Below are 12,638 nucleotides of genomic sequence, written 5' to 3' on the forward strand. Positions count from 1 at the left end.
TCCTCCTCATCTCTGTCTCTCCTCCAGGACACGGTCTCCTGTGCACACGCACATACGCGCTGTCCTTCCAATGCCAGTCTGACAGACCAACAGCGTCACAGGGACCTAAGTGCCAGATGGGCTTTATTTGCAGAGAGCGGCTCAGGCAAGAGAGATGAGACAGCAGTTATCAAGAGGGCCTGGACCCGGCACGTGGGAGGGGCAGAGGGGGTTAGGCAGGGAGCGAAACCCAGCAAGAGAGAGACCACCAGGGCAGAAAGACAGGCATACGCGGAGGGAGGCGGTGCAAACCCAGATGGGTCCGTTTATTGAGCAAGCATCTGTGGACCACCTACCCGGGGCGGGATGGGCCCTGCTCGGCGGGTCTGTCAGAGAGCAGGGCAGGCTGGGATCCCTGCCCTCCTGGAGCCCACCTTCCAGCAGGACACACAGAATAACCACGATGAGCAAATAAATCTATCGGACAACTAGAAGGGAAGGAGCGTCATAGGCAAAAGGGGAGCAGAGTGGATGGGGGGGCTGGGAGGGCAGGCTAGGCCCCTGCAGTGTCCCTTTGCCGGTGGGGAGGCTGGCCTCATGGAGGGAGGCTGGCAGGAGGTGGCGGATGAGCCAATCACACCGCAGGCCAAGGGAATAGCAGGTGCTGTTCCAGGGGAGATGGAGAAGGCCGTGGACAGATCCGGGGTGCTCTCAGAGATCACACATATGGCCAGGCATGGGGAATCAGAACAGGGGACGTGATGAGGCAGAGACGGACAGACAGCTGAGCAGCCAAGAGCCACCCCGAATGCTGAGGAGACTCCGGATGGGGTCCCTGCTTCCCTTCCCAAGTCTCCCCGGAAGGGCTGGGCCCCAGCCTCCCTCATTCTGTGTCTCCCTTGTACACCTCCTCTGTTTCCCCCTCCCGCTGCCTCCAGGGTTGCCCAAGGTAGCCCCGGACAGAGCTCACGGGGCTCCTCCTTCGGGGGTGTGGGTCCAGCAGCCCCCATAGGAGAGTGTCTGCCACGGGCGTCAGGCCAAACCAGGGCTGGGGACGGTCCTGGGGTTGGCCCGAGGCCTGCCAGATGACAAAGTCCTCATAGAAGGGGTCAGCCTCGGCCAGGGGCTGGTCCCAGGGGAAGTAGCCAGTGAGGAGGCAGAACAGCAGGACCCCCAGTGCCCACGCGTCCAGGGCAGGCTGGATGGGCAGGCCCTCCGGGAGGGGCGGGGGGCCGCAGAGCTCGGGCGCCGTGTAGGGGATGGGCGGCCCGGCCAGGCGGAGCAGGGTCCCGCGGGGCCGCGTGTGGCCGAAGTCGGTCAGCTTGACCCGCCGGCAGGCCGGGTCGCACACCAGCACGTTCTCCGGCTTGAGGTCCCGGTACACCAGGCCGAGGGAGTGGATGTGCTCCAGGGCCGAGGCCAGCTGGACCGCGCAGCGCTGGGCCGCGGGCTGCGGGAGGCCCACCTGCGGGGCACGGGCGTCAGCGCCCACCGCACCTCCCCGGCCAGCCAGAAGGGAACGGGCTGGCGGAGCTTGTCCTCGGCCCCAGGGAGCAGCCCAGGGGAAAGGGGGATGGCTGGTGAGGCCTGAGAGTCCTGGGGCCCTGTGTGAGCCCGCGAGGGTCGCTGAAGCTGGGCAGGGCACGGTGTTGATTCCGTGGTGGTGAACCCCACGAGAGCCGTGCGCCCCGCGCGTCACTGTGCAGTGCGCGTGATCCCTGAGGCCCAGGTTGGCGGGACGTTTGAGTGGGACCCCCTGAGGCTCTGGGAGGCCGACCCACCTTGGGCTGGATGAAGGCGATGAGGTCCCCGTGCAGGACAGGCTCGGTCAGGAAGCTGTAGGAGTCGGCTGACTCGACGCCAATGCCGTAGGCCGCCACGATGGCCGGATGGGGGCCCAGGGAGAGGCCCACACAGAACTCGTACAGGAAGCCGCGCAGGGAAGTGGAGGCCTTGGGGAGCTGCTTCAGGGCCAGGGTTGTGCCTGGAGACACAGGGACAGGTGTGGGGGAGTGTGGGAGAGCCCTGCTGCCCCTCAGCCTGGACCCTCTCCAACAGGCCATCTCTACCTCCTCCAAATCCTGACCCCCACCAAGCCCACCCTAAAATAGCATGGCCACCCAAACATACCAATGGTAGTAATAATAATATTAATAATAGCATTGAGTGAGTTCCTACCCTGCTGTCTTGGAACAGGTGGAGGAGGACCACGAAAACTGAACTACAACTCCCCATGAACTTGTTGGGCCCCTCGTTCTGGCAAACCCATGCCAAAAAGCCCTGCTCGAGGCGACTGGGGAAAAGACACCGTGCACTGGGTATGAGATCCCACGTAGGAATTATTATGAATTTTGCCACCTGCAGAAATGACTTCCTAGAATGGAAGCTCCCAGAAGGCAGAAACTCTGGTTTCTTCAATTTTTTTTTCTTTTCCATTATGGTCCTTAAAAAGCTAAAAATAGAGTTACCATAGGATCCTGCAATCCCACTCCTGGGCATACATCCAAAAAGACAAAAACTCTACTTTGAAAAGACACATGCACCCCAACACTCATAGCGGCACTATTTACAATAGCTAAGATGAGGAAACAACCTAAGTGTCTATTGACAGATGACTAGATAAAGAAGTTGTGGTATATTTATGCAATGGAATACTACTCAGCCATAAAAAAGAATAAAATAATACCATTTGCAGCAACACGGATGGATGGACCTAAAGATGATCATACAAAGTGAAGTCAGTCAGACAGAGATAAATATATGGTTTCTTCAATTTTTGAATCACCAGCTGCCAGGAGCCCAGGCTTCCCACTAAGAGGCTGTGTGTGATGGAGGAAGGTGGTCTCTGTGCCTGAAATGCTAGCCATCCCCAGCTGGGTGCAGCAGGGCCTCCTCTGTGCATCGAGAGCGCCCTGAGTTCCTGCCACTGTGGCACCTGCCACCAGCTATTTTGTCATCTGTTCTCCCCCCATGCCATGAGCCTCTCGGAGCACTCTGTCTTCATGCCCCAGTGCTGCCAGGGAGGGCATCTAGGAGGCCTCAAGGTGCACATTAAATGAAGCGCAGGTGGACGAAGCCTCCCAGCAAAAGCTGTTCCCTGTTACACGCGTGCCTCCAGGCTCTCTGACGCCCCAGCTCTGCGTCTCTCCTTGCATCCTTCTCTGTTATGGGCTGACTTGGGTCCACCACCAGCAGCCCTACCCCCGCCCCCTGCAAAACTCACACGTCAAAGTTCTAACCCCCCGGGGCTCACAGACTAGGGCTGTGTTTGGAGATCGGATCTTGAAAGAGGTGAAAGGAAATCATTGAGGTGGACCTTCGTCCAGTAGGCCTGGTGTTCTTATAAGAAGAGGAAATTTGGACACAGACATGCACCCAGGGAAGACCACACGAGGACACAGGGAGAAGGTGGCCATCCATAAGCCAAGGAGAGAGGCCTCAGGAGAAGCCAGCCCTGCCAGCACCTTGATCTCGGACTCCCAGCCTCCAGAACGGTGAGCCCAGTCTGCGCTACTTTGTTATAATAGCCTTAGGAAACGTATGCCCTCTCCTCCTGCAGGCTGAGAGCTCCCCGAGGGCGGGGCTGACCTCCCTGGGTGTCCAGCCCACCCCAACCCCAGACAGGGCTTAACCTTCCAGTCTCCTTGGAAGATATTGACCAGATTGGGGTCGGGGGAGCATGCCTTGCCCACCCACTGGGTGCTAGCCTTGCTGAGAGCCTGGCAGACAGCATGGCTCTGAGTCTTCCCCACAGTGACCACTAAGCCAGCCACACGTGAGGGCCATGGTGGGGGCTCTATCTTCCTCCCCGTTGTCGCCAACAACTCGAGCCAGTGACATCTCCTGGAGAGTCACAGTTCTTTCAGAGAAGGAATCTTCACCCACTTTCTCAAAGGAGGAGGCTGAGGTTCAGAGAGGATAGGAGGGTTACCAAGGACACACAGCCTGGAAGGGGCAGAGACAAGACTTGATTCAGGTTTACAGACACCCCAGCCTTGGCTGGCTTCTGCCTGGGCTCACGCTCCTGCCCCCCACCTCTGTCTCCAGGCCCTGGTACCTTTCTGACGGTGAGTGACCAGCAGGACCTGGCCGAAGCGGCCCTGGCCCAAGGGACGCACTTGCTGGTAGAGCTCATCCACCTCGGCTTGGACCAGGGTCTGGGCGCTCAGGGCCATCGTGTCCTCCAGCACCAGGGCCGCCTTCTGGCCCTGACGCAGCTCCTCTGCCGTGAGGCTCCCCAGGTCCTCATCAGCTCTGTTCTCTGCAGCCCCCATCGCCAACTGTTCCTCATTTGAATGTTTGCCAGGCATCTCTGCAAGGGCAGAGGAGAGAGGGTGACCAGGACTCAGGTCCTGCCAGACCAGGGGTCAAGGGAGACCAGGAGGAGGCCTGGACCCCTGGGTCTGAGGGAGGGGGATGGAGGATCATTGGCACAGGCCACTCTGACTCAGTTTCTCTCTTTACTAGAGGCGTCTGTGGAGCAAGGAGACCAGTCCCTGGTTGGGGTGAGGTCAGGCTCGAGGCCACAGATGTCCCTCACCCCGCCCCCACATCCCTGCGCCATCTGATGGCCTGAGGATGAAAGATGAACCAGATAACTCGAGACACCCCCCCACCTTGTTTCCAAAGCAAACAGACTTGGGCCCTGGGGATGGATGAGCAGCCTCAGTCTCCTAAGAGGAAACAGGTGCCCTCTGCCTGCAGGGAGAGCGGGCTGCACTCACCAGGGCCCAGGGCATGCCTGGGCCCTGGAGGGGAGCAAGTGCTTGGGACCCATCCCCAAGCCCTTAAAAGGCCTGGGGTCCAACTCTCACAACCCAGCCCTTTTGCCTCAGACCTAGGATTCCGGGACCCCAGCCCCTCCTCCCTCAGACGCAGGAGTTTGGGCCCTCAGCTCCTCCGCCCTCAGACCCCCGAGGCCTGACATCCAGCTGACCCCTCTGCTGGGACTTCATACAACTCACACGTTGTGAGACCCCCAGACCTTGTGTCCCTAACTCAGCCCCTCTGCAGTGTCGAGGTCTGCAGACGAGCCCCCGAGGGACCCAGGACTCTGACCGCCTGCCTGGCTTCACTCTCAGGTGCTGCCTACCTCAGGCCATTTGACCCTTGCCTCCTCCTGACCCGCTCTCCAACCTCCAGACCTCACCTTCTCCAAAGCTTGCCTGACCCTTCGGCTGCCCGCTGTGGTCAGTGCCCAGTACTAAGAGCCCATGCCAGCAGAGGCCTGCCCTGGAGCAAGACCCCGCCCCCACCTAGGGGGTCGTAGCCCCGCCCCAGGCCTCGCCCCTTCCACCTCACCCGGGGGAGAGCGACATCGTGTGTTATCTCCCAGAACTGGCTGTGGCCAGACAGATGTCCCAACCAGGAAATCAGACCCTCTTCCCTCACACCCAGGGGCCCAGGCCCCCAGGTCCTCCTCTCTCAGACCCAGGGTCCAGACCCCCATTCGCTCCCTCAGACCTAGGACAGGAGTCCAGGCCCCCAGCCCCTTCTCCTCCAGACCCAGGGGTCCAGATCCCCAGCCCCTCCTCCCCCAGACCCAGGGGTCCAGATTCCCAGCCCTTCCTCCCTCAGACCCAGGGGTCCAGACCCCCAGCCCCTCCTCCCTCAGACCCAGGGGTCCAGATCCCCAGCCCCTCCTCCCTCAGACCCAGGAGACCAGACCCTCTGTAGGGGATGAAATCATTTCCCTAGCTTGCCCCTGCCTTGACCCCACCCAGCTGCCCCATCAATGCCCCATTGACAGGTCAGACACAAGTGTTTGGTGAGGGGTGTCCAGGGGCAGAGACACTGGGGTCCTGTTTGGGGAAAGGATGAGACAACAGGATTCCAGAGCGATGCAGTGAGCGATGACCTCAGACTTGGGGGGGCAGAGAAGCAGGTGGTGCAGCAACTGGGAAGTGAGGGGCCTCAGGGGAGGGGGCAAAGGGAGGGGAGTCCACGTTCCGAGTCTGCAGACTTCAAAGTGGGTGGTGGGAGCAGGCAGGGACTCCCAGGGCTGAGGGAGGAGATGGGGGACCTGGAGGGCCGCACTCACCCCCCAGGTTTATAGCTAGATGACCGGTATGAATTCAGTTCTTTTTAAATCAACTTTTTATTTCAGAATCATTTTTTGATTTACAGAACAGCTGCGTTGGGCTCCCATGTCCCCTCACCCACTCCCCACCAGGTTAATACCTCCCACAGCCACCGGTGCCTTTGTCCAAATGGAGACATTAACTGTCAAACCTAGTTCTGGTAAGATGTGGAGGAAGCAGGTCCCGGTAACTGACCCTGTGCTGGGTGCAGGGGACACGGCCCCTGTCCCACGTGGCCCTGCCCTGCAGGAGGAAGCCTCACAGGCCAGGGGTCTGTGTGCTGTGACGGGGGAGGCGTAGGGCCAGCCCGGGTCACCTGGACATCCCTGCACACCAGCCGTGGCCCTCACATGCACGGTGTGCATGCTCTCAGGGAGCTGGACAGGAAGCTCGCCATGTGGGAGCAGGACCCGAAGGGAGGAATGAAGAAGCCCAGGTCCCTCCTGGACAGCCTGAGGGGGAGAGGGAAAGGTGGAGACGCAGATCACTGGGCTACAAGCTCCAGGCAAGCCGGAGAGGCCCCGGGCCGGGGCCTGGTGTCTGGAGGCCTGGAGTTGGGAAGAAGGCATCCTAGGGGAGAACATGGGACGTGCGAATGTCTGCAGGAGCGTGCGTGTGTGCACGTGAGCACTGAGCGTGTGGAGATTTAGGTCTAGAAAGGATGAGTGGCTCCCTCAACGCCGCCCGGAGCCCAGGGCAGTGGGAGAGGTAGGGGGCGAGGTCTCCGTCTCGGTGCCACGGACTGTGGGGGTCGCCTGAAGTCTCAGAGGAGAGGGGTGACTGCATCGGAGCTCCGTGAAAAGCACCCAGCATGTCCCCACAGTGCAGAAGTGTGTCTGTGGGGGAAACGGCACCTTCCTTCAAGAGGACACATTCAGGACAGAAGAGGAAGGGTCCTTGAGGGAGGAGGGGGCTAGAACCCCTGGGTCTGAGGGAGGAGGAGATGGGGTCTGGAGTCCTGAGTCTGAGGGACGGGGTACCGGGGATCCCGGATTCCCAACTCCTCAGCTGGGAGGCATTTTGCAACCAAGTCCAGCCTTCATTTGGGAGAGGTGCAATGTGTTCTGTCTCTGTCCTCCCGGGAGCAGCTGTCTCTCCATCCAGGTGGCCATGGGGGCTGGGGGAAGGGCCTTTGGCCCCGGCTCCGGCCACCTGTCCCCATCACCTGGTCAGGGCTCTCCCCCATCTGTCCCCATCCTCCCACCACTTTTGTTGCCATCCTCCTCCTCTGACCACTCTTCCAGGCTTGCTCCCCTCTCTTCCTCCTCCTCCACATCCTCACTGGACATCCTCCCCAGGCCCCTAGCTCTCTCTTTGTTCCCCTTTAACCCCCAGTCATCCCCCAGGAAATCCAGGACAGTCAGTGGGGGACTTCTAGTCTCAGGATCCAGGTCCAGAAGCCCCTGGAGCAATGCCAGAGCTGGGGGCGCAAACTGGTCCCAAGGTGGGGGTGGTTGAGGTGGCTGGGGCTTGGTGGTCATCCAGCCAGCAAAGGCCTCGAACTCAGGGTCAGGGGCCAGCGCCACATCCCATGGGAAGCAGGCAGTGGCGGCGCAGAAGAGAAGCACCCCCAAGCCCCAGGAGTCCACTGCTGGTCGCAGGGGAAGGGTGTCAGGTGGCAGCAGGAGGCAGAGCTCAGGTGGGGCGGAGGGCAGTGGTCCTGGGGGGGCAGGGGTTGGACTGCCCTCAGGCCGGGTCAGACCCAGGTCACCCAGGGCCACACGGCTGCAGACCGGGTCAAAGACCAGCACGTTGTCTGGCTTGACATCTGCGTGGACCAGCCCCCGGCCGTGGAGGAAGTCCAGGGCTCCAGCTAGCTGGGCCACCACCCGCTTTACCAGCAGTTCTGGGAGGGCCTGGGGTCAAGGAGAGAGGATGAAGGTCAAACTGCCTTGGTTCCTTCTATGTTTTGTTTCTTGAGGTTCAAGAATCCAGAATTCCAGACCAGAGATCTCTAGGGTCCCCACAACATCCCCCCGGGACCTTCTCCAGATCGTCCTCAACCACAACCCGCCCCCACACCTGTGCTCCTGCAGGCCGGTGCCCAATGTTTTCCTCACAGGAGCCCACATCTCACTGGGCTACCAGAAGCTCCTTAAAAGCTCATCAGACTTTCTCCCAGCACTCAGATCCACTCCTTATATTTCTTATCTCCTCTAAACTGACCACTCAGATCGTCAGTGAGAACCCAAACCCCACACTTAACCCTGATCTTTGTCCTGTACCAATACAGACCCCATCTCTAACTCAGGCCTGGTTTTAAAGTCCCGCAGTTTACTTCATCAGCTGATTGATAGGTCTATCCATCTAACTAGCCAGGCAGCCAGACAGCAATCCATCCATCAAAGCCGTCATCCAGCCAGCAGCCTCGACAGCAGTGTTTCTACTCAGTATCCATTCAACCAGCCAGTCAGCAATTCAATAATTTATCCAGTTATTTAGTATCCAACATCCATCCATTCATCCCTCCTTCCTTCAATCCATCCACGCATCCATCCAAAATCCATCTGTCCACCAATCTTTCTGTGTATTCACCCATCCATGCATCCATGCATCTACCCATCCACCAATCTTTCCATATATTCACCCACCCATCCATCCATCTACCCAACTATCCATTCATCCACCCATCCATCCATCCACTCGTCCATCCATCCATCCCATCCATCCATCCATCCCCACTCTCTCCTTCCTTCTCTCTCCCTCCTTCGTTCCTTCTGTTTATCCTCAACCCTATCTCAAATCCAAAGTCTATTCCTAAAGATGGACTCACCATAAATTCAAACTCAGCTATCTCCAGAATATCCAGGATTCAGTCCTGGTGGTCTTTCTAGAGAGAACTCAATCTCTACACACATCTTCAATCATTCCTACTTCGTGCTGCAGCCCCGTCCACACTCTCCTCCACACCCCTTACCAATCTGTAATCAGCCCTAAACTCGACTCACCCACCTGCCCACACCTGCTCCCAGTCCCAATACCAATGGAAGTGCATCTCTTTCTCCATCCCCACGCCCTCCATCAGACCTGATCCATCAACCCCAGCCCCAGCTCCCTGCCCAGGCAAGCTCATGTCTGGATGGTTGGATGGATTAGGGTTAGGGTTAGCCATGGAATTGCATTGAGAATTAGAAATAAGGAGGTTGTTTGGGGGCTTAGGGAGGAGCTGGGTTGGGCACTGCTTTGGGGGGTCAGGGTTGGAGACAGGTTTGGGGTGAGGGGCACAGTCAGATCTGGGGTGAGCAGTCCCAGCCTGCATCCCCTGCCTGTCTCACCCGTTCCTGCAGCATCCCGCTGAGATCCCCACAGGGTGCATACTCCTGGGCGAAGGCAAAGTGTCGGGGTGTCTCCAGGGGGCCCGGCAGGGTCTGGAGCAGGCCTGGATGAGATGACACACAGCGGCCTACGCAGAACTCTCTCAGGAAGGTGGTTCTCAGGACCGAGTCCCGAGGTAGGAGCTTCAGAGCTACAGCCGGACCTGCTAGGGAGGTGGGGGCGGAAGACTTCAGGGTGCTCTGATCTTGCTGTGGGGCCTTTAGCAAGTCACTTAACCTCTCTGAGCCCCAGATGTCTCATGCATGATACAAGAAGGGCAGGGTATATTGTCTGACCTCTCTGTGCCTCCTGTTTCTCCGTCTGTAAAGTGCGGGTTGGAGGGGACCTTCCCTGAGGACTCTTCCTGCTCTGACTCAGGCTGCTGGGTGGTCTCGCACAACTGCCTTACCCTCTCTGGACCTCAGTTTCCTCTCGCCTAAAGTAGGGGACGTGGCGACTTGAGTTTCAATCCAAGCTGTGCTTCTGCCTTGCTGTGTGACCTCAGGCAAGTCTCTCGCCCTCTCTGGGTGACCTCTGTTTTATGGAATATCACTGAACTCTTAACTGTCTGACAGCCCCATCAGGGGTCCTTGCCAGCTATCCGCAAGGACACTCCCTGTCTCGGTGGCTTCCTAGAACCCTATTAGGAGGACGTCCTGGAGCCTTTCCTTTGGTGGCCAAACTCACCCCCTTGGCGATGCCGGGCAAGGAGCACGCGGCCATAGGAGCCGGAGCCGAGTTTTCGGATGAGGCGATACTGAACACGCAGATTCCTCACTGGGGTCACCCTGGTGGCCGTCAGCTCCACGAGCCGTTGGAGGGCCGTGGCTGTGTCCTCCTGTAGGAGAGGGACAGAAGTGGGGAGGGGGTGAGTCCAGGGCCCACTGAGAGCAGTGGGGAAATTGGAGGCCTGGCCCAGGGCTGATGTGGGGAGCTGGGGGACGGGGTCACTGTCCCCAGAGAGGAGGATGAGTCACAATGACTCACCCAGCCTCAGGCCACCTGTTTTTGTGTCCTGGCGGGGTTATGGGTGATTGTCTCAGTGACCCTGCCCATTGCCATCTGTTGGAGCCACCAGAAGCCCCCAGCCCCAATTGGGGCTGCCTCCTCAGCCTGCACAGCCCCCCGGTGCACTGTCTCTCTCTCCACCCTCCCCTCTTCCTGTGTTTCCCGCTCTTTGCTTCTGAGTACATTTCTCCGGGGGCCTCGGTCTGGCTGTGTCTCCTTGGGTTTGCCTTATTCTGGGTCTTTGATGTTTCTGTTTCCCTGTCTCTTCCCTTTCTTTCTGTGTGTCTCTCTGTGTCTGCCCCCGGCCTTCTCCATCTCTGTCTCTGGCTCCATTTACCTGCATCTCTGTCTCTGACTCTGTCTCAGTCTCTCCCTCCCTTGTCTCCCATCTCTCACCTCCGGGTCCCCATCCTCGTGGTTCTTGGGGTCCCTGAGCTCCATCTTGGGGTCACCTGGTGTCAGCTGGCTCTCAGGTAAGTGCCCCTTACCTGAGCCCCACTGCAACCAGCCCACTGAGCCCCACTGCCCGCCTTGGCAGAGCCCAGGCCGAGGAGCTCATCCAAGAGGGTCTGCCTCTGCCTCCCTCTGTGTCTGTCTAAGTCCAGAGGTTTCCCTGACTGTCTCTCCTCTCTCTCCACACCCTCCCTGTCCCTGTCTTGCTATTGTTCTGGCTCCTGGGTCTCCAGGGTGAGTCTCCCTGTGCTGTCTCTTGGTCCCTGGCCCCTCGCCCTTGTCCCCACGCTCTTCCCGCTGTGGCTGCTGTCTGCCTGTTTGTCGTTCAGGATGTCCGGGCTCTGTCCCCCTCTCTGGCCTCCTCTCCCCAGTGTTTCTCGGTCTCCCTCCTCCCGTCTTTGTTTCTGACTCTCTCTCAGAGCCTTTTGTCCCTCCCTTTCTCTGGGCCCGGGACAGGGGTGTGTGTGACAGCTCAGAGACATCCTGTCCCCCTCACCCCTCCCTCACCCCCTCTGACCCGCTGCCCCCCTCCCTCCCCCTTCCAAACTTAGACCAGCTTGGACTCTGGGCTCTGGTCCCAGGACAGAGGGGACAAAATATATCATGAACCCCCAAGAGCCGGGCCTGAGAGCCACAGGAAAAGGGGAGACTGGCCCCTTCACACACCTTACCTGGGATGGAGACCCAGAACTTTCTGCTTCCACCTTCCTCCATGGGCCCGGAGTGCTGGCCTCCAGGAACCAGGGAGACCATTCCCAGAGCTCCTTAATACTGAGTCTCCACCCCCAGCCCCTCCTCCCTCAGACCAGGGGTCCAGCCCCCAGCCCCTCCTCCCTCAGACCCAGGAGCCCTTAATAGCCATGAGACACTGGGGGAGAAGGCTTCTTTCGTGTACTCAGCACAGCTCTGAGCCCAGCTCTCTGCTGAGGCCTTCACGCTGGCTCTTCCCAGCCACCCAGAAGCATGGGGATTTATCCCCAGTTTACAGAGCAGGAAACTGAGGCTCTGCAAGGCTGCGATCAGCTTACACGAGGTCAGAGGGGAGGAGGTGTCGGGGGATCTGGGCCAGGTCTGTGTGACTCAGCGGGACGCCTGCCGCACCAGGTTCCCACTACTACTACAAACTGCTATTAATAAAAACACGGCTAGAACAGTGACCGGGCCTCTGGAAGGATCCCCAGGAAACTGGCTCCTCTGTTGGCCCTGGGGAGCTGGGCAGGGCTGGGGTGGGCAGAGGGAGATTTTCCTTTGCTCTTGGGCTTTCTGAGGTTTGTGCAAAGTTGCAAGCACAGATTGGAGGGGAAAAGCCCCAGTGAGCGCCTCCAGCCCAAAGCCAGGCTTCACGAATGTTATTTTTTGCATATCGCTTTCTCTTTTCTTTTGGGGGAACGGGGTATTTTAAAGTAAATTACAGCCCCCACAAATCTTTGGGGTGAAACGATACGCTGCGTGGTGTTTGGTTTCACATACGCCAGCGGGAGAGCATCATGCCCGCGTGAGGGCGGGGCGCCTTGCGGCCACAGCGCGTGTTGCTGCGGACGAGGAGGTTCATTTTGCTCTTTCTCTTTGATTCTGCTGGAAATTTTCCCTCATAAAAAGCTAAAAGTGGCCCAATAAACGACAGACATTGTGACAAATTGTGCCCCAACACTCAAGGTCACGTCTCTCTCAAAGTAAGGAAAATTTCCAGCTCAACCACAAAACGTTCATCAGTCACATCAAACGGCGCTAAAGGTTATCCCTTAAAATGAGGTAACACCCAGTTCTTGCTCTGCGTCCCGCATTTGCCCAGATGAGTCTTCT

The 12,638-nt window shown here is 58.8% G+C and overlaps 2 protein-coding genes across 4 annotated transcripts; both read right to left on the minus strand.

The window, feature by feature from the left end:
* Positions 1 to 655: 655 nt before the first annotated feature.
* On the minus strand, positions 656 to 9,382 carry SBK2 (SH3 domain binding kinase family member 2). Of its 3 annotated transcripts, none has more exons than XM_031457370.2 (4): positions 9,335 to 9,382; positions 4,037 to 4,291; positions 1,761 to 1,963; positions 656 to 1,444 (listed from the first exon to the last, which is right to left on the minus strand). In XM_031457370.2, the coding sequence occupies exons 2-4, from the start codon at positions 4,287 to 4,289 to the stop codon at positions 863 to 865; spliced, it is 1,038 nt and encodes a 345-aa protein (XP_031313230.1). In that variant the 5' UTR covers positions 4,290 to 4,291; positions 9,335 to 9,382; the 3' UTR covers positions 656 to 862. The 3 variants fall into 3 exon arrangements, with proteins under 3 accessions (XP_031313230.1, XP_064345905.1, XP_064345906.1); XM_064489835.1 differs by lacking the exon at positions 9,335 to 9,382 and adding an exon at positions 5,072 to 5,198; XM_064489836.1 differs by lacking the exon at positions 9,335 to 9,382 and adding an exon at positions 5,129 to 5,196.
* On the minus strand, positions 7,229 to 11,173 carry SBK3 (SH3 domain binding kinase family member 3). Its single transcript, XM_031457390.2, has 4 exons — positions 10,779 to 11,173; positions 10,062 to 10,212; positions 9,335 to 9,537; positions 7,229 to 7,915 (listed from the first exon to the last, which is right to left on the minus strand). Exons 1-4 carry the CDS (start codon positions 10,821 to 10,823, stop codon positions 7,229 to 7,231), a joined length of 1,086 nt encoding a protein of 361 aa, XP_031313250.2. The 5' UTR covers positions 10,824 to 11,173.
* Between the last annotated feature and the right edge of the window lie 1,465 nt (positions 11,174 to 12,638).

The sequence above is a fragment of the Camelus dromedarius genome, chromosome 9 (genome assembly GCF_036321535.1).
Source record: "Camelus dromedarius isolate mCamDro1 chromosome 9, mCamDro1.pat, whole genome shotgun sequence".
NCBI classification, from domain to species: Eukaryota; Metazoa; Chordata; class Mammalia; order Artiodactyla; family Camelidae; genus Camelus; species Camelus dromedarius.